This window comes from Elephas maximus, chromosome 6, assembly GCF_024166365.1.
Source record: "Elephas maximus indicus isolate mEleMax1 chromosome 6, mEleMax1 primary haplotype, whole genome shotgun sequence".
Lineage (NCBI taxonomy): Eukaryota > Metazoa > Chordata > Mammalia > Proboscidea > Elephantidae > Elephas > Elephas maximus.
In genome coordinates this window covers 133,586,051-133,611,147 of record NC_064824.1, presented here as the reverse complement: position 1 = coordinate 133,611,147, position 25,097 = coordinate 133,586,051, and the positions used below count along the sequence as shown (strand labels likewise).

The 25,097-nt window shown below is 42.1% G+C and overlaps 1 protein-coding gene across 4 annotated transcripts in view; it reads right to left on the bottom strand.

Moving 5' to 3' along the window:
- ARMC9 (armadillo repeat containing 9) overlaps nt 1–25,097 on the bottom strand; it is a 190,278-nt gene that overhangs the window by 56,858 nt on the left and 108,323 nt on the right. For 3 of the 4 annotated variants that reach the window (XM_049888433.1, XM_049888435.1, XM_049888436.1), the window contains exon 19: nt 24,178–24,233. In XM_049888433.1, coding sequence (XP_049744390.1) covers nt 24,178–24,233 — 56 coding nt within the window. The remainder of the gene's footprint in view (nt 1–24,177; nt 24,234–25,097) is intronic. The other variant, XM_049888434.1, reaches the window with a different exon arrangement.

The following is a 25,097-nucleotide window of genomic DNA, read 5'->3' as shown; positions in this document are numbered from 1 at the left end:
TACCACTACCAGGCTGTTTTGACTACTGTGGCAGTATAATAGGTTCTAAAATCAGGTAAGGTAAGGCCTCCCACTTTGTTCTTTTTCAGTAATGCCTTATTTATCCAGGGCCTCTGTCCCTTCCATATGAAATTGGTGATTTCTTTCTCCATCTCATTAAAGAATGTCACTGGGATTTGGATCAGAATTGCATTAAATGTATAGATTGCTTTTGGTAGAATAGACATTTTTATAATGTTAAGTCTTCCTATCCACGAGCAAGGTATGTTTTTCCACTTATGTTAAGTCTATTTTGGTTTATTGCAGAAGTGTCATGTAGTTTTCTTTGTATAAGTCTTTTACATCTCTGGTAAGATTTTTCCTAAGTATTTTATCTTCTTGGGGGCTACTGTAAATGGCATTGATTTGGTGATTTCCTCTTTGATGTTCTTTTTGTTGGTGTAGAGGAATCCAACTGATTTTTGTATGTTTATCTTGTATCCCGATACTCTGCTGAACTGTTCTATTAGTTTCAGTAGTTTTCTGGAGGATTCCTTAGGGTTTTCTGTGTATAAGATCATGTCATCTGCAAATAGAGATACTTTGACTTCTTCCTTGCCAATCTGGATGCCCTTTATTTCTTTATCTAGCCTAATTGCTCTGGCTAGGACCTCCAACACAATGTTGAATAAGAGCGGTGATAAAGGGCATCCTTGTCTGGTTCCGGATCTCAATGGGAATGCTTTCAGGCTCTCTCCATTTAGGGTGATGTTGGCTGTTGGCTTTGTATAAATGCCCTTTATTATGTTGAGGAATGTTCCTTCTATTCCTATTTTGCTGGAAGTTTTTATCATGAATGTGTGTTGAACTTTGTCAAATGCCTTTTCTGCATCAATTGATAAAATCATGTGATTCTTTTATTTATGTGGTAGATTACATTAATTGTCTAATGTTGAACCATCCCTGCGTACCTGGTATGAATCCCACTTGGTCATGGTGAATTATTTTTTTGATATGTTCTTGAATTCTATTGGCTAGAATTTTGTTGAGGACTTTTGCATCTACGTTTATGAGGGATATAGGTCTATAATTTTCTTTTCTTGTGGTGTCTTCACCTGGTTTTGGTATCAGGGATATGGTGGCTTCATAGAATGAGTTTGGTAGTATTCCGTCCTTTTCTGTGCTCTGAATACCTTTAGTAGTAGTGGTGTTAACTTTTCTCTGAAAGTTTGGTAGAACTCTGCAGTGAAGCCTTCCGTACCAGGGCTTTTTTTTTTGTTTTGAGTTTTTGAGTACCTTTTCAATCTTTTCTTTTGTTATGGGTCTATTTAGTTGTTCTACCTCTGTTTGTGTTAGTTTAGGTAGGTAGTGTGTTTCTAGGAATTCATCCATTTCTTCTGGGTTTTCAAATTTGTTTGAGTATAGTTTTTCATAGTAATCTGATATGATTCTTTTAATTTCAGTTACGTCTGTTGTACTACTGCCCACCTCATTTCTTATTTAGGTTATTTGCTTCCTCTCCGGTTTTTCTTTTGTCATTTTAGCCAGTGGTTTATCAATTTTGTTGAGTTTTTCAAAAAACCAGCTCTTGGTCTTGTTAATTCTTTCAATTGTTTTTCTGTTTTCTGTTTCATTTAGTTCAGCTCCAATTTTTATTATTTGTTGTCTGCTGGTGCCTGTGGGTTTCTTTTGTTGCTCTTTTTCTATTTGTTCAAGTTGTAGGGATAATTCTTTGATTTTGGCCCTTTCTTCTTATTGGATGTGTGCATTTATTGATATAAACTGGCCTCTGAGCACCACTTTTGCTGTGTCCCAAAGGTTCTGATAGGAAGTGTTTTCATTCTCATTGGATTCTCTGAATTCCTTTAGTCCATCCTTAATGTCTTCTATAATCCAGTCTTTTCTGAACAGGGTATTGTTCAGTTTTCAAGCGTTTGATTTCTTTTCCTGTTATTGATTTCCACTTTTATGGCCTTACGGTCAGAGAAGATGGTTTGTAATATTTCAATGTTTTGGATTCTGCTAAGGCTTGCTTTATGACCTAATATGTGGTCTATTCTAGAGAATGTTCCATGTGCACTAGAAAAGAAAGTATACTTGGTTGCTGCTGGGTGGAGTGTTCTGTATATGTTTACGAGGTCAAGTTGGTTGATTGTGGCATTTAGATCTTCCGTGTCTTTATTGAGCTTCTTTCTGGATGTCCTGTTCTTCACCGAAAGTGGTGTGTTAAAGTCTCCTACTATTATTGTGGAGCTGTCTATCTCACTTTTCAGTGCTGACAGACTATGTATCTTGCAGCCCTGTCACTGGGTGCATAAATATTTAATATGGTTATATCTTCTTGGTGTATTGTCCCTTTAATCATTACATAGTGTCCTTCCTTATCCTTTATGATGGATTTAACTTTAAAGTCTATTTTGTCAGAAATTAATATTGCCACTCCTGCTCTTTTTTGATTGTTGTTTGCTTGATATATTTTTTTCCATCCTTTGAGTTTTAGTTTGTTTGCGTCTCAAAGTCTAAGGTGTGTCTCTTGTAGGCAGCATATAGATGGATCTTGTTTTTTAATCCATTCTGGCACTCTGTCTCTTTATTGGTGCATTTAGCCCATTTACATTCAGGGTAATTATGGATAGGTATGAATATAGTGCTATCATTTTGATGTCTTTTTTTGTGTGTTGTTGACAGTTTCTTTTTCCCACTTAATTTTATGTGCTGAGTAGATTATCTTTATATATTGTCCTTTCCTCATATTTGTTGTTATTGATTTTGTTTCTGCTGAGTCTGTATTTTTCCCTTGTTTTTTATTTTGTTGAGTAGGATAGTTTGTCTCCTTTGTGGTTACTTTATTATTTACTCCTATTTTTCTAAATTTAAAACTTTTATTTCTTTGTATCACCGTATCTTCTTCTCCATATGGAAGGTGTACGATTACATTTCTTAGTCCCTCTTTATTATTTTAATGTTGGCTTCTTTTATATAATACCATCGCTGTTACCCTGTTTGGGGTTTTTTTTTTTTTTTTAATAACCTTGCTTTGTTTTTTTGGATTTCCCTGTCTGAGTTGACTTCTGGTTACTGTGCCCAGTGCTCTAGTCTTGGGTCGATACCTGATATTATTGATTTTCTAACCAAAGAACTCCCTTTAGTATTTCTTGTAGTTTTGGTTTGGTTTTTACAAATTCCCTTAACTTGTGCTTATCTGGAAATGTCTTAATTTCACCTTCATATTTCAAAGACAGTTTTGATGGATATATGATTCTTGGCAGGCAATTACCTTCCTTCAATTTTTTAAATATGTCATCCCATTGCCTTCTTGCCTGAATGGTTTCTGCCGAGTAGTCCGAGCTTATTCTTACTGGCTCTCCCTTGTAGATGACTTTTCGTTCATCCCTCGCTGCTCTTATAATTGTCTCTTTATCTTTGGTTTTGGCAAGCTTGATTATAATATGTCTTGGTGACTTTCTTTTAAGATCTACCTCATGTGGAGTTTGATGAGCATCTTGGATAGATATCTTCTCATCTTTCACAATATCAGGGAAGTTTTCTGCCAACAAATCCTCAACAATTTTCTCTGTATTTTCTGTTATCCCTCCCTGTTCTGGTACTCCAATCACTCGTAGGTTATTTCTCTTGAGAGAGTCCCACATGATTCTTAAGGCTTCTTCATTTTTTAAAATTCTTTTATCTGATTTTTCTTCAAATATATTAGTGCCAATTGATTTATTTTCAAGTTCAGAAATTCTAGCTTCTACTTGCTCAGTTCTGCTCCTCTGACTTTCTATTGAGTTATCTAATTCTGTAATTTTATTGTTAATCTTCTGAATTTCTGATTGCTGTCTGTCTATGGATTTTTCCAGCTTATTAAACTTTTCATTATGTTCCTGAATAATCTTCCTGAGTTCTTCAGTTGCTTTATCTGTGTGTTCCTTGGCTTGTTCTGCATATTGCCTCATTTCCTTCCTGATGTCTTGAAGGGTTCTGTATATTAACTTTTGTATTCTGCATCTGGTAATTCCAGGAATGCACTTTCATCTAAAAGATCCCTGGATTCTTTGTTTTGAGAGCCTGTTGAGGTGATCATGGTCTGTTTCTTTATGTGACTTGATATTGACTGTTGTCTCCGAGCCATCTATAAGTTATTGTATTAGGTTATGCTTGCTTACTGTGTCGTAGCTTCTTGCTTTGTTTTGTTTTGGTATACCCCTATGGGTTGCCTGAGTGAGCTAGCTTGATTATATTTGCTTTTGGAGCTCTGGTGTCCTGTCCCCAGCTGGCTAGAGCTGTTATCAGGTGTATCAGTCTAGGAGTCCATTCAGTTTTCTTGTATGAATTCAGCTCAGGTTTCCAGGTAGCTGAACATCCAGTGTGTGGTACAGGCTCTGTCCTACAGTCTTAGAGGGGCAGGGGTGATTGGCGTATATACCGGTATCTGATAGCAGCAGGGGGCCACACTCTGAACAAGGCAGGGGGCTGAGAACCAACCCCCGAGTGTTTCTGAGGATAACGCGTCCCTGTTCCCTAGAGCATGCTGGTGGGTGGGTTCTGCAGACAGACCATGGGCACCCATAGTTTTTGGTTGTAAGGACTGGGAGGTACGAGTTATTTTTGGACCTGTCGTGGGTGGCTGGGTGACCTGAGTGGAGCTACCAGTCCTTAGGTCCCTGTTGTGGGTAGGTGAGGACCTTGTTTAATAGGCAAAGCAATGTCAAATGTCAAACACCCACCTCTCCACTGCACAGATGAAATGGTTGGAGTTTGCCAACAAGGGGCTATTCTCCCAAAATAGGCCCACACAGGTCCATACAGAAGGGAAAGGTGCTCAAGGTCCACAGACGGTTTATGCCTGGACAGGAGCCTCTTCTGTCCTGAGCTCCCCCAGTTAATGGGGCTACCAAATTATCTTTTCCCCCCAGTTGCAAATTTTTTCCTTCCCCAAGGCTGGGAGGATAGCTCTAGGTACTCAACAGGGCCTATCTCAGGCCCAGGGATTCAGCTGCTGAAGCCGGCTTGGGGGTGGGGGGCCGCGGTAAAATGTACACAAGTACTTAGCTTTTGCTGAGAGTGCCGTTCTTCTCAGGTTCCAGAGGTGTGAGTAGGCTGTGTGGCTGGCTGCTTCTCCCTGAGAAAACTGTGGCTGAACGCTAGTACCAGCCCGCCGCCACCACTGTGGGAATGGTGCCTGAGGGCTCCCTGCGATTCAGGTCTGGTAACTCCTCTCCACTTCTGAACAGTCTCTTCCTCCTCCTGCCCCTCAGTTCGTTGTCTAAGCTTGCCTTTGATGCTCAGGGCTCCCAGCTTGTCACAAATATACTCGTTTCACTTGTTTTTTCGGGTCTTTGTTGTAAAGAGGACCCGCCAGAAGCGTCTATTCCGCCATCTTGGCTCCGCCTCCTGTGTTCCCCATTTTTGCTAAAGACATCACCATCTCTGCCCTGAGCATCATGTTCTTTTAAAGAACTGCCTTTATGGGATTAAACTGACAACAGCAATTCTAAAGGTTAGACAGGAAGTTTAGGAGGCCGTGAGTTTATGTTAATGGTAGAGGAACAATTTGGGAAAAGGAGGGTGAGAATGGTTACACAACTTGAAGAATATAATCAATGTCACTGAATTGTACATGCAGAAATTGTTGAACTGGTGTATATTTAGCTATGTCTATTTTCAGTAACAACAACAAAAATCCAAAAAAAAAAAGGCACCGCTACCTTCCTAGCCACTAAGGATCCAAACCTACCATGCCTGGTGACATGTCCCCCCCCATTACTTCCCACCTGCAGGGCTCTCTCAGTAGGACACCTCCTCACTACCCCTCAAGTTTAGGTGTCACCCCACTGCAACAGCAGTGGAGGTATGGTCAGCTGCACGGGCTTTCACGCCAGCCTGGATTTAAATCTCGGTTCCACCAACTGCTGACCATGTGACCTCGATCAAGTTTCTGAACATCACGAAACTTTGGTTGCTAATCCATAAAATGTGGCTGATCACAGTACTGACTCCAGAGAGGCAGAGTGGGGAATAAATGAAAGAATACGTGTAAAGCCTTTGGCCACGCTGCCCGCAGAAAGCTCCCCGAAAGTACTAGCTGTTTAGCCATTCTGAGCTTTCCGCATCTCCAGCCAACTTGAACAGGGATGCCAGACTCATATTCCTCAGGTACAGCTCTGTTCATATGCCTCCCAGGTAACACTTTCTACAGGGATTTTTCCTTTTCTACAGTCTGGCTCTAAGTCCCCTTTCCAGCTTTGTTCCCACTCTGTCCCTTCCTGCACCCCAACCTTAGGCTCAGCTAAACCACCTGGCCTGTCCTCTTGGCTCACACAGGTCCTCAGCTGGGTGCCTGCCCTCTCTGCTGGGAACAGTCAGCCTGTTTTCATTAATTAGGTCTGGAACCCATACTAGAGTATGCCTTTCTTTTTGCTAGCTTTCTTCCTTCAGTTTTAATAAAGGTTCCTTTTGAAAGACTTCAGTCAGCCAGGGTTAATACAAAGCGGATCAGTGAGAACCTAATGACCAGATGAGATGGGAGTGGTGATTGCCCAAGCCCTGGGACCCAGTGCCACAATGGTGGGTGAGGATGTGGGACACTAGGAGGGCAGATCTGAGACTGCGCGTGGTCCCTGGTGCGCCTTCGTGCAGGAGAGTCCACTGCAAGGACAGGAGGGAGATGAGGCTAGGAAGTTCAGTGGAGCCAGGCTGTGGGAGCCACAGAGCCCAGAACCTCATCCAGGTCCCCTCTAGGTGCCAATGACCACCTCGGGCTTTCACCAGAGTCAGGGTATGGTGGAACCCAGGTGCAGAAACACCAGTAATACGGTGGCACTAGAGCCAGGCACAGTGGGCCTGAAGCTGACGACATTGGGGATACTGATATTAATCACTGTCATAATACTAAAAATAAAACCCAAAAAGCCCAATCAGTTGCCATCAAGTTGATTCCAACTCATAGTGACCCCGTGTGTGCAGAGTAAAACTGCTCCAAAGGGTTTTTAAGTCTGTGATCTTTCAGAAGCAGATTACCAGGCCTCTGGGTGGGTTTGAATCACCAACCTTTCAGTTAGTAGACAAGTGCTTAGCCATCCGTGCGACCCAGGGATTCCACAGAACAAACAGGAGCTGCCACTCAGCAAGGGCATCGAGGTCCCAGGTGCTGTGCCAGATGCTTTGATGCTGATCACTCCTTTGTGATGCCAGGGCACACAGGGATGTCGTAAGAGCTGGTGATTCAGGTATGCTGCATAACACCGGCCTTTCTTTGGATACTGATGTTTATGGCTCAGGGCCATGTGTTGGTAAAATGCATCTGAAGAAAGATTCTGATTAAAGCATGTATCATGTTAAGCTCTACCTTAAATATGTGTCTGTCAGTTTGTCGTACTGTGGTGGCTTGCGTGTTGCTGTGCCATCAGTAATTTCAAATACCAGCAGGCTCACCCTTGGTGGACAGATTTCAGGAGAGCTTCCAGACTAAGAGAGACTAGGAAGAAGGACCTGGCAGTCATTTCAGAAAAAATTGGCCAGTGAAAACCTTATGAATAACAACAAAACATTGTCTGAGATAGTGCTGGAAGATGAATCCCTCAGGTCGGAAGCCACTCAAAATACGACTGGGGAAGAGCTGCCTCTTCGAAGTAGAGTTAACCTTAATGACATGGATGAAGTCGAGCTTTCAGGACCTTATTTGCTGACATAGCATGACTCAAAATGAGAAGAAACACCTGCAAGCATCCTTTAATGATCAGAACATGGAATGTACAAAGTATGAAAATTGGAAATAGTAAAAAATGAAATGGAATGCATAAACATCAATATCCTAGGCATTAGTGAGCTGAAAGGGGCTGGTATTGGCCATTCCGAATCAGACAATCATATGGTCTACTATGCTGGGAATGACAAACTGAAGAGGAACGGTATCATGTTTATCCTTAAAGAGAACGGTTCAGGATCTATCCTGAAGGACACCACCGTCAGTGATAGGATAATATCCATACACCTACAAGGAAGACAAGTTAACATGACTATTCAAATTTATGCACCAACCACTAAGGCCAAAGATAAAGAAATTGAAGATTTTTACCAACTTCTGCAGTCTGAAGTTGATCAAACATACTATCAAGATGCATTCATAATTATTGGCAATTGGACTGCGAAAGTTGGAAACTAAGAAGAAGGATCAGTAGTTGGAAAACACAGCCTTGGTGATAGAAACGATGCCAGAAATTGCATAACAAAATTTTGCAAGACCAACAATGTCTTCATTGCAAACATCTTTTTTCAACAACATAAACTGCTAGTATACACGTATGTGGACCTCACCGGATGGAACACACAGGAATCAAATCAACTACATCTGTAGGAAGAGACGATGGAAAAGCTCAATATCATCAGTCAGAACAAAGCCAGGGCCGACGGTGGAACAAGTCATCAATTGCTCATATACAAGTTCAAGTTGAAGTTGAAGAAAATTAGAACAAGTCCATAAGAGCCTAAGTACAACCTTGAGTATATCCCACCTGAATCTGGAGATCATCTCAGGAATAGATTTGACACATCGAACACTAATGACCCAAGACCAGACAAGTTGTGGAATGATATCAAGCCCATTATACATGAAGAAAGCAATAGGTCATTAAAAAGACAGGAAAGAAAGAAAAGACCAAAACGGATGTCAGAAGAGACTCCGAAACTTGCTCTTGAACAGAGTAGCTAAAGCAAAAGGAAGAAATAATGAAATCAAAGAGCTGAACAGAAGATTTCAAAGGGTGGCTTGAGGAGATAAAGTATTATAATGAAATGTGCCATGACCTGTTGTTAGGAAACCAAAAGGGAAGAAAATGAATGGCATTTCTTGAGCTGAAAGAACTGAAGAAAAAATTCAAGCCTCGAGTTGCAATACTGAAGGATTCTACCGGTAAGATATTAAACGACATAGGAAGTATCAAAAGAAGATAGAAGGAATACAGAGAATCATTGTATCAAAAAAAAAAACTGGTTCAAGTTCAGTCATTTCAGGAGGTAACATAAGATCAAGAACCAGTGGCACTGAAAGCACTGGTGAAAAACAAGACCCCAGGAACTGACAGAATAACAATTGAGATGTTTCAACAAACAGATGCAACACTGCAAGCGCTCACTCGTTTATGCCAAGAAATTTTTTCTTTTTAAGTGAACGTTTACACATCAAGTCACTCCCTCATACAAAAATTTATATACACCTTGCTATATACTTCTAGTTGCTCTTCCCCTAAAAAGACAGCACATTCCTTCCCTCCACCGTGTGTTTCCGTGTCCATGCAGCCAGCTTCTGTCCTCCTCGGCCTTCACATCTCCCCTCCAGACAGGAGCCATCCAGATAGTCTCATGTGTCTACTTGATCCAAGAAGCCCACTCCTCACCAGTATCATTTTCTGTCTTGTAGTCTAGTCCAATCCTTGTCTGGAGAGCTGGCTTTGACAATGGTTCCTGTCTTGGGCTAAGAGAAGATCTGGGGACCATGACCTCCGAGATTCCCCTGGTCTCAGTTAGACCATTAAGCCTGGTCTTTTTACTAGAATTTGGGGTCTACATCCCACTGCTTTCCTGCTCCTTCAGGGATTCTCTGTCGTGCTCCCTGTCATGGGAGTCATCTATTGTAGCTGGGCACCATCTAGTTCTTCTGGTCTCGGGCTCATGTAGTCTTTGATTTATGCAGCCCATTCTGACTCTTTGTGCCTAGAAATTTGGAAGACAGCTCCTGGCCAACCAACTGGAAGAGATCCATATTTGTGCCCATTCCAAAGAAAGATGATCCAAGAGAATGTGGAAATTATCATACAATATCATTAATATCACACACAAGTAAAATTTTGCTGAAGATAATTCAAAAGTGGTCACAGCAGTGCATTGACAGGGAACTGCCAGAAATTCACATTGGATTCAGAAGAGGATGTGGAACAAGGGACATCACTGCTGACGTCAGATGGATCCTGGCTGAAACCAGAGAATACCAGAACTCTTAACTGTGCTCAGGAGGAACGTGTATTTAGACCAAGAGGCAGTTGTTCAAACAGAACAAGGGGATACTGCGTGGTTTAAAGCTAAGAAAGGTGTGTGTCAGGGTTGTATACTTTCACCATATTTATTCAATCTGTATGCTGAGCAAATAATTCGAGAAGCTGGGCTAAATGAAGAAAAACTCAGCAACAGGATTGGAGGAAGACTCATTAACAACCTGCAATATGCAGATGACATAATCATGCCTGCTGAAAGTGAAGAGGACTTGAAGCATTTACCGATGAAGATCAAAAGACCACAGCGTTCAGTATGGATTGTATCGCAACATAAAGGAAACAAAAATCCTCACAGCTGGATCACTAAACAACACCATGATAAACGGAGAAAAGACAGAAGTTGTCAAGGATTTGACATTTTACTTGGATCCATAATCAATGCTCATGGAAGCAGCAGTCAGGAAATCAAAGACGCTAAACACTAGCAAGCGGCCATCTAAGATGCATCAATGAGTCTCAACCCACCTGGATCAAAGGAGAATGAAGAACACCAAGGACACAAGGTAATTACAAGCCCAAGAGACAGAAAGGGCCACATGAACCAGAGACTACATCATCCTGAGACCAAAAGAACTAGATGGTGCCCGGCTATAACCGATGACTGCCCTGACAGGGAACACAACAGAGAACCCCTGAGGGAGCAGATCAGTGGGATGCAGACCCCAAATTCTCATAAAAAGACCAGACTTAATGGTCTGACTGAGACTAGAAGGGCCCCGGTGGTCATGGCCCCCAGGCCTTCTGTCGCCCCAGGACAGGAACCATTCTTGAAGCCAACTCTTCAGACATGGATTGGACTGGACAATGGGTTGGAGAGGGATGCTGGTGAGGCGTGAGCTTCTTGGGTCAGGTGGACACTGGAGACTATGTTGGCATCTCCTGCCTGGAGGGGAGATGAGACGGTAGAGGGGGTTAGAAGCTGGCAAAATGGATACAAAAAGAGAGAGTGGAGGGAGGGAGTGGGTTGTATCCTTAGGGGGAGAGTAATTGGGAGTATGTCGCAAGGTATATATAAGTTTTTGTGTGAGAGACTGACTTAATTTGTAAACTTTCATTTAAAGCACAATAAAAATTGGAAAAAAAAAAAAAGGAAAGCAAAGACGCACTGCATTGAGCAAATCTGCTGCAAAAGACCTCTCTGAAGTGTTAAACAAAGATGCCATTTTAAGGACTAAGGTGTGCTTGATCCAAGCCATGGTGTTTTCAATTGCCTCATATGCATGTGAAAGCTGAACAATGAATAAGGGAGACCAAAGAAGAATTGATGCTTTTGAATTATGGTGCTGGAGAAGAATATTGAATATACCATGGACTGCCAGAAGAATGAACAAATCTGTCTTGGAAGAAGTACAGCCTGAATGCTCCTTAGAAGTAAGGATAGTGAGACATTGTCTCACATAATCTGGACATGTTATCAGGAGGGATCAGTCCCTGAAGAAGGACATCATGCTTGGTAGAGCAGAGGGTCAGCAAAAAAAGAGGAAAACTCTCAATGAGATGGATTGACACAGTGGCTGCAACGATGGACTCAAACACAGCAATGATTGTGAGAATGGCGCAGGGCCAGGCAGTGTTTCGTTCTGTTACACATAGGGTGCCTATGAATAGGAACTGCCTCAAAGGCACCTAACAACAACAACAACCTCGAAATTCAATATGAAGCTACTTTTTTTTTAAAGGACGAGGCCTAGTTTTCTGCTTTTGGAAATATGGTTTAGAAAAAGAAGTCTAGCCTTCCAGTATCACAATTGCAAGAGATAGTCACTGTCTCTGAGCTTACTGTAGTTGACTGGGGCTGATTACAGGCTTAGCAGCCACAGGTTCCGTCCTGTACCTGTACTGATGAACTCCATTTGTTCAGGGGAATGTGTGCATGTACCACAGGGCCAGGTGGGCTGGGTGGAGGCAGAAGAACTTTTAGAACAACAGAGAAAGATCTGAACTTCCTAACTGCGCCACCAAGAGGTGAGAGGTGGTAAAGCAGGGACCACGCCACAGGGCAGTGTGAGGTATGTCTTAGTTATCTAGTGCTGCTATAACAGAAATACCACAAGTGGATGGCTTTAACAAAGAGAAGTTTATTTTCTCACAATAAAAAAAAAAGTAGGCTAAAAAAGGTCCAAATTTAGGGCAACAGCTCCAGGAGGTTTCTCTCTGTCAGCCTTCTCATCAATCTTCCCCCAGACTAGGAGCTTCTCGGCACAGGGATCCCGAGTCCAAAGGATGCGCTTTGCTTCTGGCACTACTTTCTTGGTGGTATGAGGTCCCCCTGTCTCTCTTTCATATCTTAAGAGATTGCCTCAAGACATAGTCCAATCTTTTAGGTTGAGTCCTGCCTCACTAACACAACTGCCGCCCATCCTCCCTCATTAACATCATAGAGGCAGGGTTTACAAAGTATAGGAATATCACACAATACCAGAAATCAGGGCCCAGACAAATGGATACGCACATTTTTGGGGGATCATAATTCAATCCATGACAAGGTGGTAAAGCACAGACTGTGTTACTAAGAGGTGAGAGGTGGTAAAGCAGGGCGGCCCTCCTGGAGAGACCAGAGGAACTTGGTACAATCAAATACCATTTCCTGAGCACTGATAAGTCCACATGGGATATGATTTTTGTCCCAAGTCTAAGACTGGGTAGGAGCCTCTTGAATCTGATAGAGCTCGACATTCCCTAAGAGAAGAAAGTGTCGGACGCGCTCTAACAATGTGGCTCGCCACCAGGCCTGGAACAGTGAGCCCTTGAAGCAAGAACAGAAAGAAGTGTTCCAGGCTGAATGAAGATGGCATGAGAAGAAACACCAGTGCTAGGAGAAGGAAGGCCAAGGGTAGCCTGAGTTAGCACAGTGTCCTCTGGAGAAGCACCATCAGAGGGACCTGACCACCTGCCTTGGGGGGCCGCCAGGAGCTCCACACCTCGGCTCAGGTCACCTCGCAGCTCAGGCAAGGAGGAACTCTAAGGTTACACAACTCCTGCTGTCTCAAGCTTTACTGTTGTGGTCCCTATTGTTCAAGATACACAGCCCATGGCCTTTGTGGGCACTTGCCCTTGTGGTTTGTTTATTGTTTCCGTGCCTGAGTTCTTAATTCCCAGTCAGAACATTTTAGATCTGCTTGGACCGCTTGTATGTACCCATCTACAGGGCCTACTTGCTTGTTGCTGTCATAGCCCATCTTCTTGGACTTAACTTCTTGCCTGCAAACTAACAAAACTCATAAGGCCCTGTCTAGCCAATTCTGACTTCACTTCGTTGGACCTGCTGTGCTTCTGGCCATGTTTCATATGACAGCTCTGTCATCACATTAGTAAGACCAACAGTCACCTTTTCTATTGCTTGTCTCAAACACTAAAAAGATCATTTGGTCATTACACTGTTCCAACTCCCTAGCAATCAGTTTCTTCAAATGGCTCACATTTGAATTCATCATTCTCTGAGTGACTCTAGATATGAAAAAAGGTAAACGGCAGTGATTCAAGTCATATGTACTGGGCATTTAAATTAGATTTGAAGCCCAGTATAAAAAGACCTAAAAATAAATTAACAAACAAATAAAAATGGAGAAACATATCGTGCTCATGGAAAGGAAGACTCAAATTGTAATGATATCAATTCTTCTCAAATTGATATAATGAAATGACAATTTACAGATTTAATGGAAATCAAACGCACAATCAAAATCCCAACTAGTTGTATGTGTGTGTGTGTAAGAGAAGGTGGGAAAGACAGAGAGATGGAGATGGAGAGAGGAAGCTGATTCTAAGATGTTTATGCAAAGCCAAGGCACTCGGAGGAAGAGGTGGGCGCGCTTGCCTCCCAAATATCCCGATTCACTGTGAAGCCATCACAGTTAAGACATTGTAGGTCTGGCACAGAAAGGCCACACAGACCAACGGAACACCATGGAGAAACCAGAAGCAGGCACATGTTCACCTAGACACCTATACATGACAGCGGGGCACTGCAGGTCAGTAGGAAAGGGCAGTGCTTTTAATGACCAGTGCCAGAACATTCACAAGCGAAAATCATGACACTGAACCCCTTCCTCATACTACAGAAATAAATCAATTTTAGGTGGGTTACAGGCAGAGGCAGAGGAGCCCTGGGGTACTGTGGTTAAGCACTTGGCTGCTAACTGAAAGGCCAGCAGTTTGAACATACCAGCCGCTCTATCCTTTAAACCAAAAAAACAAACCCACTCTCGTTGAGTCGATTCTGACTCATAGCGACCCTACAGGATAGAGCAGAACTGCCCCATAGGGTTTCCAAGGCTGTAGTCTTTATAGAAGCAGGCTACCACATTTTTCTCCTGTGGAGCAGGTGGTGGGTTTGAACCGTTGACCTTTCAGCTTAACCACAGCACCACCAGGGCTCCTAGGTAAGGCTTCAAGTATAATTACGTACATTTTCAAAGGTTAACTCAATTTGTTCTTGGTACTGCTACTGTGCTCTTATTAGCTATGTTTGGTTCTAGTTGCTATAATTGATGTAACCTCACTGTTGACTGTTGTTAGGTGCCACTCGATTCTAACTCATAGCAACCCCAATATATCGTTATTTCGAAATCCTAGCTCCTATGAGGGAACACAACTAGAAATAGATACACTTATTGTTTCATTTTGCAATAATAGTTTTTTACAATTTTTCAAATACTTTAATTCTTAAAATTTTCTCTAAAATGGTTATTGTTTTAAAATCTAACAATACTTTATTCTAAAAATAAACAGTTTATAATAGCTTTTTCTTATATTTTTAAGGGTAGATTATTGGCCTGAAAAAGGGATACTAGAGAAATCACTTTCTCAACCCACAGCCATACAGTCTACATGGGAAGATACTGAAAAAGATGAAACTGACTTGTCACAGAGTTCTCTGACTCATGGAAGGGAGGACTCTCTTCCAAAGAAGCTGGGTGAAACTGCAAGTGAAAAACAGAAATATGATGAAAGCCATCTTTCCCTCAGTTTTATAGATGTCACTGATTTCCCTTCTTGGGTCTTATACGGCAGAACATATTTGAACAGCAATTATAATGCTAACTGGTGACATAAGTTGAGGTATAATTTTGAGACTAATCATTCAGAGTTGAAAGAAAAAGGACCTGAATATTTTAAACGCAGACATGATGAGTTCTTTAGAAGTCAAAAATCGAAAGTTTATTGTTAACTTCAACCTGGAAATTGAAATGGAGCTGGGTAATGGGTACACAGAAACTTTCTGTACTATTTTTTCTGTAAATCTCCCCCCGCCCTCCAAAAAAAACTATTTTAAAAAGTCACAGAAGAACCTTACAGGGTAAGTTAGCATATGGCTTGGCCAGAGAATCATACTCAATAGTTGTGTACAGCTGACACTGCGCATGCCTGCTAGATGGAAAACTAGCAAAAGAAATCATAGCAGTGCCACTCGATAACAAAACAGCAGTTTGCTGAATTAAAGATTTAGCTGCAAAGACAAAGGCTGAGTTAATCTCTCGTCTGCAGAATTAGGTCTGGACTTGCTTTCTGCCTGCGTTCACCCAGTAGCCGCAGTAACGGGTCGTCAAAGATCTTTTTTTATGTGAACCCTCAGCAACAAAATACAGTGGTGCTGGCTGAGATCTGCCAAGTGTAGAGTAGCTTTGCTGGCTCTCACGGTTTTATCCCGGAACAAGTGCACTGACATTTGCACTGATGCTGTGAAAGCAGGTGTCGTGAAACCACTAGCGCCTGAGCACAAATCAAGGCAGTGTTACCAAGCTGTGGTAGCAGTTACTGTATTCGTCACTGACTCCACATATAGAGACAGACAGAGAAAACAGACGACAGAAGATGGATGGACGGAGGGACGGATGGCCAGATGGATGGATGGACTGATGGACGGATGGACTGATGGTGATGGATGGATAGACAGATGCTAGAGAGACAGGTAGATGGACAGAGAGAAAGAAGATGGATGAAAAGTGTGAACAAGCTTCATGGAAGGGCGTCCTTGATGAAGCAGTGATTATTCATTTTAATAAATCTCAACTCTTGAGGTCCATGTTTTTAAACATTCTGTGTGACAAAACGAGAAAGTATGGATAAAGGAGTTCGCTCCATGCCACAGTATGATGGTTCTCCTGAGGAAAAGCGCTGTGGAGACTATTTGAGTTGCAAGCTGAATAAGCCACTTTTTTCAAGAACCACCATTTTTATTTGAAAGAAAAACTGACAGACCATGATTATTAGGACTTGGGTATCTGACATTTTCTTAAAAATTAATGAAGTGAGATTGTACTTCAAAAAACAAAGCAAACAACAGCAAAACACTACTAGTATTTGTTCTCAACAATCAAATTGAGCTTTCAAGAGAAAATGAGAATTTTGAAAAACTTGTACCTGCCATTTTGGGCTTGATAGCTTCCCAATACCTAAAGGCTTTGCTGAAGAGGTCAGTGGTGATCTTAATTAATGTGATTTTTTTCTAATGTTGCATAATGAAATGTGCCAATATTTGGAAGAACCACAAAACTTGATAAACCAATATTTTCCAACTGATCAGTGTATAATGATACAAACATGTATGGGTAAAAAATGAAAACCAAACCCACTGCCGCTGAGTTGATTCCGACTCATAGCTACCCTATAGGACAGAGCGGAACTGCCCTATAGGGTTTCCAAGGAGCGGGTGGTGGATTCAAACTGCTGACCTTTGGGTAAGTGGCTGAGCTCTTAACCACTATGCCACCAGGACTCCAAGAGGAATTGAAAATAGCCAGAGACAACTATGAAGTAAGAGCTTCTAAAAACGTGCTCCTCCATAACAGCCTCAAGAACACTGCCAAGAACTATCAAAATCAACCTTTTTAGAATTCTGGAAATAAACCAAAGGCTTACAACAATCTGAAGAATGGTTATTCAAGAAGAATGGTTAAGTCTTGGTATGTATAAAATAGTAAATATTTAAAGTTTATATGAAAAAACAAATACCTTAGAAGAAAATCTAGGAGTCTACATGTACAAAATTGAGGGTTAGGGAAAAACCTTCTCAATCAGGACAGAAAACTCAGAAGTTACAAAAGAAAAGCTGATATATTTAGCTTTTAAAAATTTAAAAAAGATTTGTGGCAAAAGATTATAAACCTAAGTGAACATATAAAAATGCATCTTAAAATATTGCAATGAAGGTGAAAAAGGCTCAATATTTGTAATAAAGAATTTGTACCTTTTTAATGTGGAAAAGAAAAATACAATTGAAAAAATGGACAAAGAATATGAATTGGGAATTTATAGCATAGCAAATCCAAATATCCAGTAAAGATAAAAGATGCTCCGACTCACTAGTTATCAGGGAAATGCATATTAAAATAACCGTGAAATGGCACTTTACCACCAGCAGATCCACAAAAAATAAAAAAGAATAACACCTATTGCTGGTGAAGATGGAGCGAAAAGGTGCCTCTCATGCTCTGCTCGAGAAATCAGAACTGTTACAGCCTTTTTGAAAGGCAATCTGGAAAAACCTATTACAAATTAAAACACACAATCTAACCCAGCAATTAATTCAGTGGAATCCAACCAACATAAATAAACGCACCAGCAAATGAGGATATATTTTAAAAGATGTTCCCTGCAGCATAGTTTGAAATAGCAAAAATCTGGAAAACTGTACATTCATGGCATTAAAAAGAAATCATTTTGCTATACTGGCTGACAAAAAATATACAAGAGAAAAAGTCAACACCGTGTGTGTGTGTATGCTTCATAGCCATATCTGTGTCCTCATCTCTATCTATCTCTATATCTACATGTAATACCATTTTATAAAGCAAATATTGACAAAAACTACATCAGTGTGTGCCCATAGGTATGTGTGTACTCTTATCTTTTAAGAGTCTATGACAATGAAGAAAAGTATCAGAGCATATACTTGTACTGGGTTGTTCAGGTACATTTCTTTGGAGGGTTGGAGTGGGTGAGAGAGAAAGGGAAGGATAAAGCTGGGCTGTCTTCCTACAAGGTGCCTACCATGTTTTCCTGACCACACCCTTCTCTGCATTGATCCATCCAAGTTACTTTTCACCATAGGCTGAGCAAAGTCCTGGAGACAACAGCCTTCCAGTATGCTCTGATCACTTTGAATTTCTGCCGTACTTCTGGTTTCTATCATATTTGTTGTTTGTTGTTGTTAGGTGCAGTCAAGTTGGTTCCAACTCATATGACCTTATGCACAACAGAACGATACACTGCCTAGTCCTGCGCCATCCTCACAACCGTTTTTATGCTTGAGCCCATTGTTGCAGCCCATCTCATTGAGGGTCTTCCTCATTTTTGCTGACCCTCTACTTTACCAAGCATGATGTCCTTCTCCAGGGACTGATCCCTCCTGATAACATGTCCAAAGCATGTGAGACATAGTCTCGCCATCCTTGCTTCTAAGGAGCATCCTGGTTGTACTTCTTCCGAGACAGATTTAGGAACCTGTAATTGTATATTTATTTTCTAGTGTTTGCCATCTGCTCTGTGTTTATAAATGCCTGTATAATGGTTAGAAAGTTCCTGGGTGATGCAAACAGTTTTGCGCTCGACTGCCAACATAAAAGTTGGTGGTTTGAACCCACCCAGGGGTGCCCTGGAAGACAGGCCTGGTGATCTGCTTCCGTAAAGATTACAGCCAAGAGGACCCTATGGAGCAGTTCTACCCTATAACACATGATTCCAACCATGAGCTGGAATCAACTTGATGGCAATGGGTTTGGTTTTTTGTTTTTGGTGTAATGGTAAAGAGAACGGACTGTGTAGCGTCTGGGGTCTTAAAAGCCTATAAGTGGCCATCTGAGATACTCCACTGGTCTCACTCCTTTGGGAACAAGGGAGGATGAAGAAAACTAAAGATACAAGGAAAAGATTTAGTCCAAAGGACTAACAGACCATATCTACCATACCCTCCACCAGATTGAGTCCATTACAACTAGATGGTATCTGGCTATCACCACTGACTGCTCTGACAAGGATCACAATAGAGGGTCCTGGACAGAGCTGGAGAAAAACGTAGAACAAAATTCTAACTCACAAAAAAAGGCCAGACTTACTGGCCTGACAGAGACTGGAGAAACCCTGACAGTATGGCCCCTGGACACCGCTTCAGCTCAGTAATGAAGTCACTCCTGAGGTTCACCCTTCAGCCAAAGACTAGACAGGTCCATAAAACAAAATGAGACTAAAGGAGCACACCAGCCCAGAGGCAAGGACTAGAAGGCAGGTGGGGACAGGAAAGCTGGTAATAGGGAACCCAAGGCCGAGAAGGGAGGGTGTTGACATGTCATGCAGTTGTTAACCAATGTCATAAAACAATACGTGTGTTAACTGTTTAACGAGAAACTAGTTTGTTCTGTAAACCTTCATCTAAAGTACAATTAAAAACAAAATGGACTACAGAGCCACACTACCTGGGTTTGAATCCCAGCTCCATCACTTGCCTATTAGCTGTGTGAATTTGGCCAGTGGGCTCTTGCAATGTGCTGAATTACTGAGTATGGCCTTCCTCGCCATTGTCTTGTAACTCCCACCCAGGTGATTGGGTAGGGCTGTGCAAATAAGATAATTGTGGCCCACCAAGGAGACTGGTCAGTTTTGCCTTAAAAGAGAGCCAATTCCAGAGCAGAAAGAAAAGCCCACTACCACCAAGGAAGGAGAGACTGGCAGGAGACGGTGCAGTGGGCTTCCCAGCCTAAGGAGTGAGAAAGCTCAGTGTCTTTGGGCAGAGACTGAGGGCCAGGGAGACGCCTATGCCTCACCCACGAATCTGGGATTTGCCAGCCTCCACAACCGCGTGAGCCATTTCCTTTATCGTGAGTTCCGTGAGGCCTTGCAGCAATTAGGGAACCCAAAGACTGGAGGGAGAATACTGAGAGGAGGGGCAGTAGCTGATGTTAGAGATGACGGAGCTGGACATTTGGGACATCTTTAACCTCTGCCTCAGAGGAACCAGCTTTGTGCTGATCCTCAGAAAAGAACTTTGTTGACCACTTTTCTCAGAGTTTCTTCATCACAAGGCAGGACTAACAAGGGTACCAATCACAGGGCTGTGAGGTTTAGATGAGTGATTACAAGCAAGGCACCCCGACCGGCCTGGCACATGAGGACGCTACAGAAGCGTGGGCTGTTATCATCATGACTGTTATTATCTCATCCATCTAGATTTTAAACTCCTGGAGGGATTTTAAACCCTTGACCTTCTTTCAGATTTCCCTTGTATCCCTTCCCTGTCATTTCCTAGACTAATCTTATTTCAAGGTACTCAAATAATTACTGAACAAACAACGAATGACTTGTTTTTGAGATGTTTGTGCAGAATGAAATTGCGGAGCATACGATTGTCACTTACGTGGCAAAAAAAAACGTGGCAACCAGCACGCAAATGTCCATGGCTGACCTCATCTGGCACTCAGACCTATTTTGTTAAGAGGGAAGAATATTTGTCTTAAAGTCAGTCTTCTAGGATAGAACAGGAAGGCCTTTCATCTCCACTTACAAAGCCACTTGTGAGCGGGACACAAGGCACCTCGCCTTCATACGTGAAAAGGAAACCTGATCCACTGGGGTGAGAACACTGGAAACTGGGCTCCTGGGCCTAGTGATTTACCACCGGCCCTTTCTTCCTTCTGTAACCTATCACGTATGTTTACTATAAAAATGAATTGTATTAGATACACATTTTTTCAAAGCACTGGATGAAATGAGTTTGGACCCTTCAATGGCAGTCCCCATCTGTCCATTCCAGTGCGCATACTGTCTGAGCTTTCCTAACCATAGTTTCACCTCTCTGGAGATTTAATTGAGTCTGACGCCTTGGAGCCAAGACAGTAAAAGAAGCAATTTAGGAAATAATGAAACCACGTGTCCTTCCAACGTCATCCTCTCTTCTCCTGCCTGCCTTGAACGTTCTCCTCTGTCTCTCGACTGGATCCTTTCTGTCAGCACTGTAACGTGCTTAGGTTTCTCTCATGCTGAAAACAAACCAACACAACAAAAATGCTCCCCTTCAGCCACCATGCTCTCTCTCTTCTCCTGCTCACAGCCAAGTTTGTGGAAAGAGCTGCCTATGCTTTCCAGCCCCATTGTCTCACTTCCCACTTGCTCCAGGTTGGCCTCTGCCCCAGTCTACCAAACGCTCAGCCACTTGGCCTCCATGCACTAAACCCGGGTGCTCTCCTTACTTCTCACCTCCCCTGGTGAATATGCAGCCCTTTGCCCAGTGGATCAAGGCCTCTCCTCACCTCTCACCCACACTGCCTTACCCCTATCCCCCCACTGCAGTTTCCAGTGTCAACAAAAAGGGTGTAGCTTTCCACACCTTTCTGCTGCCTGTATCCATAAGCACACAGATAATCCATAGGAAGGTGTGTTTATATGTTTGTTTTTTCTGATACAGAATCCTATTTTTTTATTTGACATCATATCCTACACAGTTCATAAGTCAAAAGACACATAAAAATTTTTTATTTTGGTACATAAATATATGTATACTCACAGGTAACTAAATGAGCTTTTAACACATCGGAACAAGTCATTAACATTTTTAGAAATTAGAGAGAAAAGCTAGATTGTATATCTGGGGGATACTCTTGAGATTGCCTGTAGCCTCAGAAGGACCAATGGGTAAAGCTGCAAGCGCAAGTTTGGCTCAGTGTAAGGCAAGGCGAGAGTAACTCACCCTGGCCTCTGGCCTCACCCCGGTAGGACCACTTTATCTTTACAGTCACTAAGCAGCTACTGAAAACTGTGGCTCACTATCAGCATTTTAGGTCTAACTTTTAAACTTTTAAAGACAGCATTTTACAATGCTAAGCAATATATGAGACATGCCTCTAACGGCCTGAAAATAATTTTGTTGTCTTCTTGAAAGTTATCACCTTAGGAAGTGACATACTTCCTAAGGTGATAACTTTTTAACTTTCCTTTTAAAACTGGGGGAGGGAGGAAGGTGAAGGAAATGATACTTAGGCTAAAGGAAGATTTCCAAAAATCAGTTGAGCAGTAGCACTGTCGTTGGACACATGACAAAAAGTTATTGGAATTAAAGAATTAAATAGTAACTTGACATATAACCTAAAACAGGCATAAAAAAGGCATACAGGTGCTGTCTTATTACAGCATGAGAAGTCAGCAGGGTTTTATCCACAGGGTCAGCAAACTATGGCTCATAGGCCAAATGAAGTCAGCTGCCTGTTACTGCATGGCCTGTGAGCTAAGAATGGTTTATATATTTTTAAATGGTTGAGAAAAGGACCAAAAGAAGAAGAATGACATGTGAAAATTATATGGAATTCAAATTTTAGTGTCCATAAATAAAGTTTTATTGGCTCACAGCCCTGGTCATTTGCTTATATATTGTCTATGGCTGCTTTGTGCTACAAAAGTGGCGTTGGGTAGTGGAAATAGAGATTGCATGGTCCACAAAGCCTAAAGTATTTACTATCTGTCCCTTTACAGGAAAAGTCTGCTGTTTCTTGTTTTAACCCTGTGAACCTAGGGTGGTCTCCTGCCCTCTCTGGATTCACATTTGTAAACCAAGGGGCCTGGGTGAGATGGTGGTCAAGATACCTGTAGGAGGTCAAGTACTGCTCTGGACAAACAAGGCAGAAAGAGTGAGCAGGAATACGCACTGCTTCCACCTACAGCCCATGAAGAAAATGGCAGGCAGGAGGCTGCTGGCTGAGGCGTCATCTCTTCACGATCTCACTCAGCAAGTTTCCTTCGGTGGAAAGGTTTTTTAAAGGAATCATCTCCCCTAGATAGTACCTTCCAATGAACACAATCCTGGCTGTTACACACATTTTTAAACTCATAGACCACAACTCCAGATAAAAATACATCTTCCAACATTCACCTCTGGAATAACACTCAAAACCAAAACTAGACTCATCGCTGTGGAGTCAATTCCGACTCATAGCGATGCTACAGGGCAGAGTAGAACTGCCCTGTAGGGTTTCCCAGGAGCGCCTGGTGGATTCCAACTGCCTACCTTTCGGTTAGCAGTCATAGCTCTTAACCACTATACCACCAGGGTTTCCATGACTCCCCCTAAAATAGAAGGAAAGCAAATCATTTACTACCACAGTGAGCCAGAGAGGACAGTGTTTTTTATCTTTTTCTAGATCTCTGTGGGAAAAACTACAAAGTTTGTCATCGGCACATGCCACCATTCATTATGCAGCTTCACAGGGACTTAGGTGCACTAACTTCTGAACCTTCATGCTCTAAAAATCCAGGTAAGTGGATTTTCCACAGCTAACAAAACGCGTATCAAAAGACTGCAAATAATAGAGTATATGCAAATAACGGAGTAAAGTGTTAGGTTTGGCTAGTTCCAAGCCAAGCCCAGGGCCCCTCGCCATAGAGATCCTCACCATAAGCCTATGTGCCTGGCATTTTTTCCATGAGGAAGGAGTCATGCCCCTTCAAATCAAAACATTCATGTTGAGAACTGCTAGCTTTCAGTTTCCCATAAAATCCAAATGATGCAGAATGCTGTCTCTCTGTGCTGGCCTGTAAGGAACCCACTCTAGCTGTGGTAAATCGTCAAATACGGCTGCCAACATTCCTCCCATCTCTGTACCCCCTTGCTGCTCTTTCCAGCACAAGAAAAACAAAACAAAACAAAACATTGCTTTTGAGTCAATTCCAACTCATAGTGACCCTATAAGACAGAGTAGAACTACCCCATAGGGTTTCCAAGGAGCGGCTGGTGGATTCAAGCTGTCAACCTTTTGGTCAACAGCCAAGCTCTTAACCACTGCATCTATATCCATCCTCCAATCTGTGCTGATTTTGTGATCTGCTTTGACCAGAGTGCAACAGAAGTGATGTTCTAAGACTTCTAAGCCCAGAAGCAGATTGGAAGCTTTCACTTCTTCCCCCTTGGAGCCCAGCACTAAACTAGATTACTGAATGATTAGAGGCCACACAGAGAGGCCAGCTTAGACACTGAAAGCAGTCACATGAGACGCCAAGAAGACCAGCAGAACCGCCACCCCACTGAACTTGAGCCAACCCACAGCACTGTGGGAAACAATGTAGAAGAATCAGAACCTCCATTTCTAACCAACTTTCAAGGCAAGGAAGAGACTCAATAGTTTGGTAGGAGTCTTCTATGCGGTGTCACACAGAACCTCCAACTTACTTCATCATCTTCATCTTCATCATCATCAGATTCAAGAACACCATCCAGTAGCTCTTCTAAAGAAAAACAAAATCAATGAATAACTGCAAACACAGTGGGAGTCTTTGTCAGCAAAATCCTTCAGCCTCTGCAGAGACATATAAATACTCTAATAAGGATTAAGTTACATCAAAATAACTGTGGTCTTGGTACCATTTCAGCCATAGTGTGATACTCATCCTAGGCAATTTCAAATAAGTTTTTCTATTTTATCAGAACCCATTTATAGTAGCATATGAACAATTAGAAGCCAATATATAATTTAAGGGGAGCTTTAGGGGAATAAAAAAAAAATTTTTTTTTTTTTAGGGGAAAGAAAGTAAGCTAATATTGAATGTTAGGCACCGTGCTAGATACTGCCACATGTGTTTTTTCACTCAGTCCTTCCAATGATTATCCTCATTTTATAGACAGCAAATACAGGCACAGAGAGGTTAAGAGACTTGCTTATGGCCATACTGCCAGTAAGCGGCAGAGTGGGGATTCAAAACTGATGCTATTTCTGAATCCACGATTCTTCATATGGCGTCAGAGGTGAAGGTAATGGCAGGTGGGGTTCCCAAAGGCTCCCATGGTTCACTGCTAGATCTTAAAAGTTCATAAGGGAGAAATAAAGTTAAGTAGCCCAATGGAATCAGAGAAAGAATAAAGCTGTTTCCTCAACTATAAAATGGGGATCATACCCCTACTTCTTATGATTGTTGGGAGTGTGGGGGCTTGACAACATACCAGAGCTAAACCACCCAGCACAGGGCCAGGCACAGAGGAGGCATTATATAAATGTTGGTTACTTTCTCTTTCACAAAGATTTCTGTGACCCCCTCACTGAGAAGGCACTTCTTCCTCTCCTGGACACACTCGGCATTTTGCTGGAAACTCTC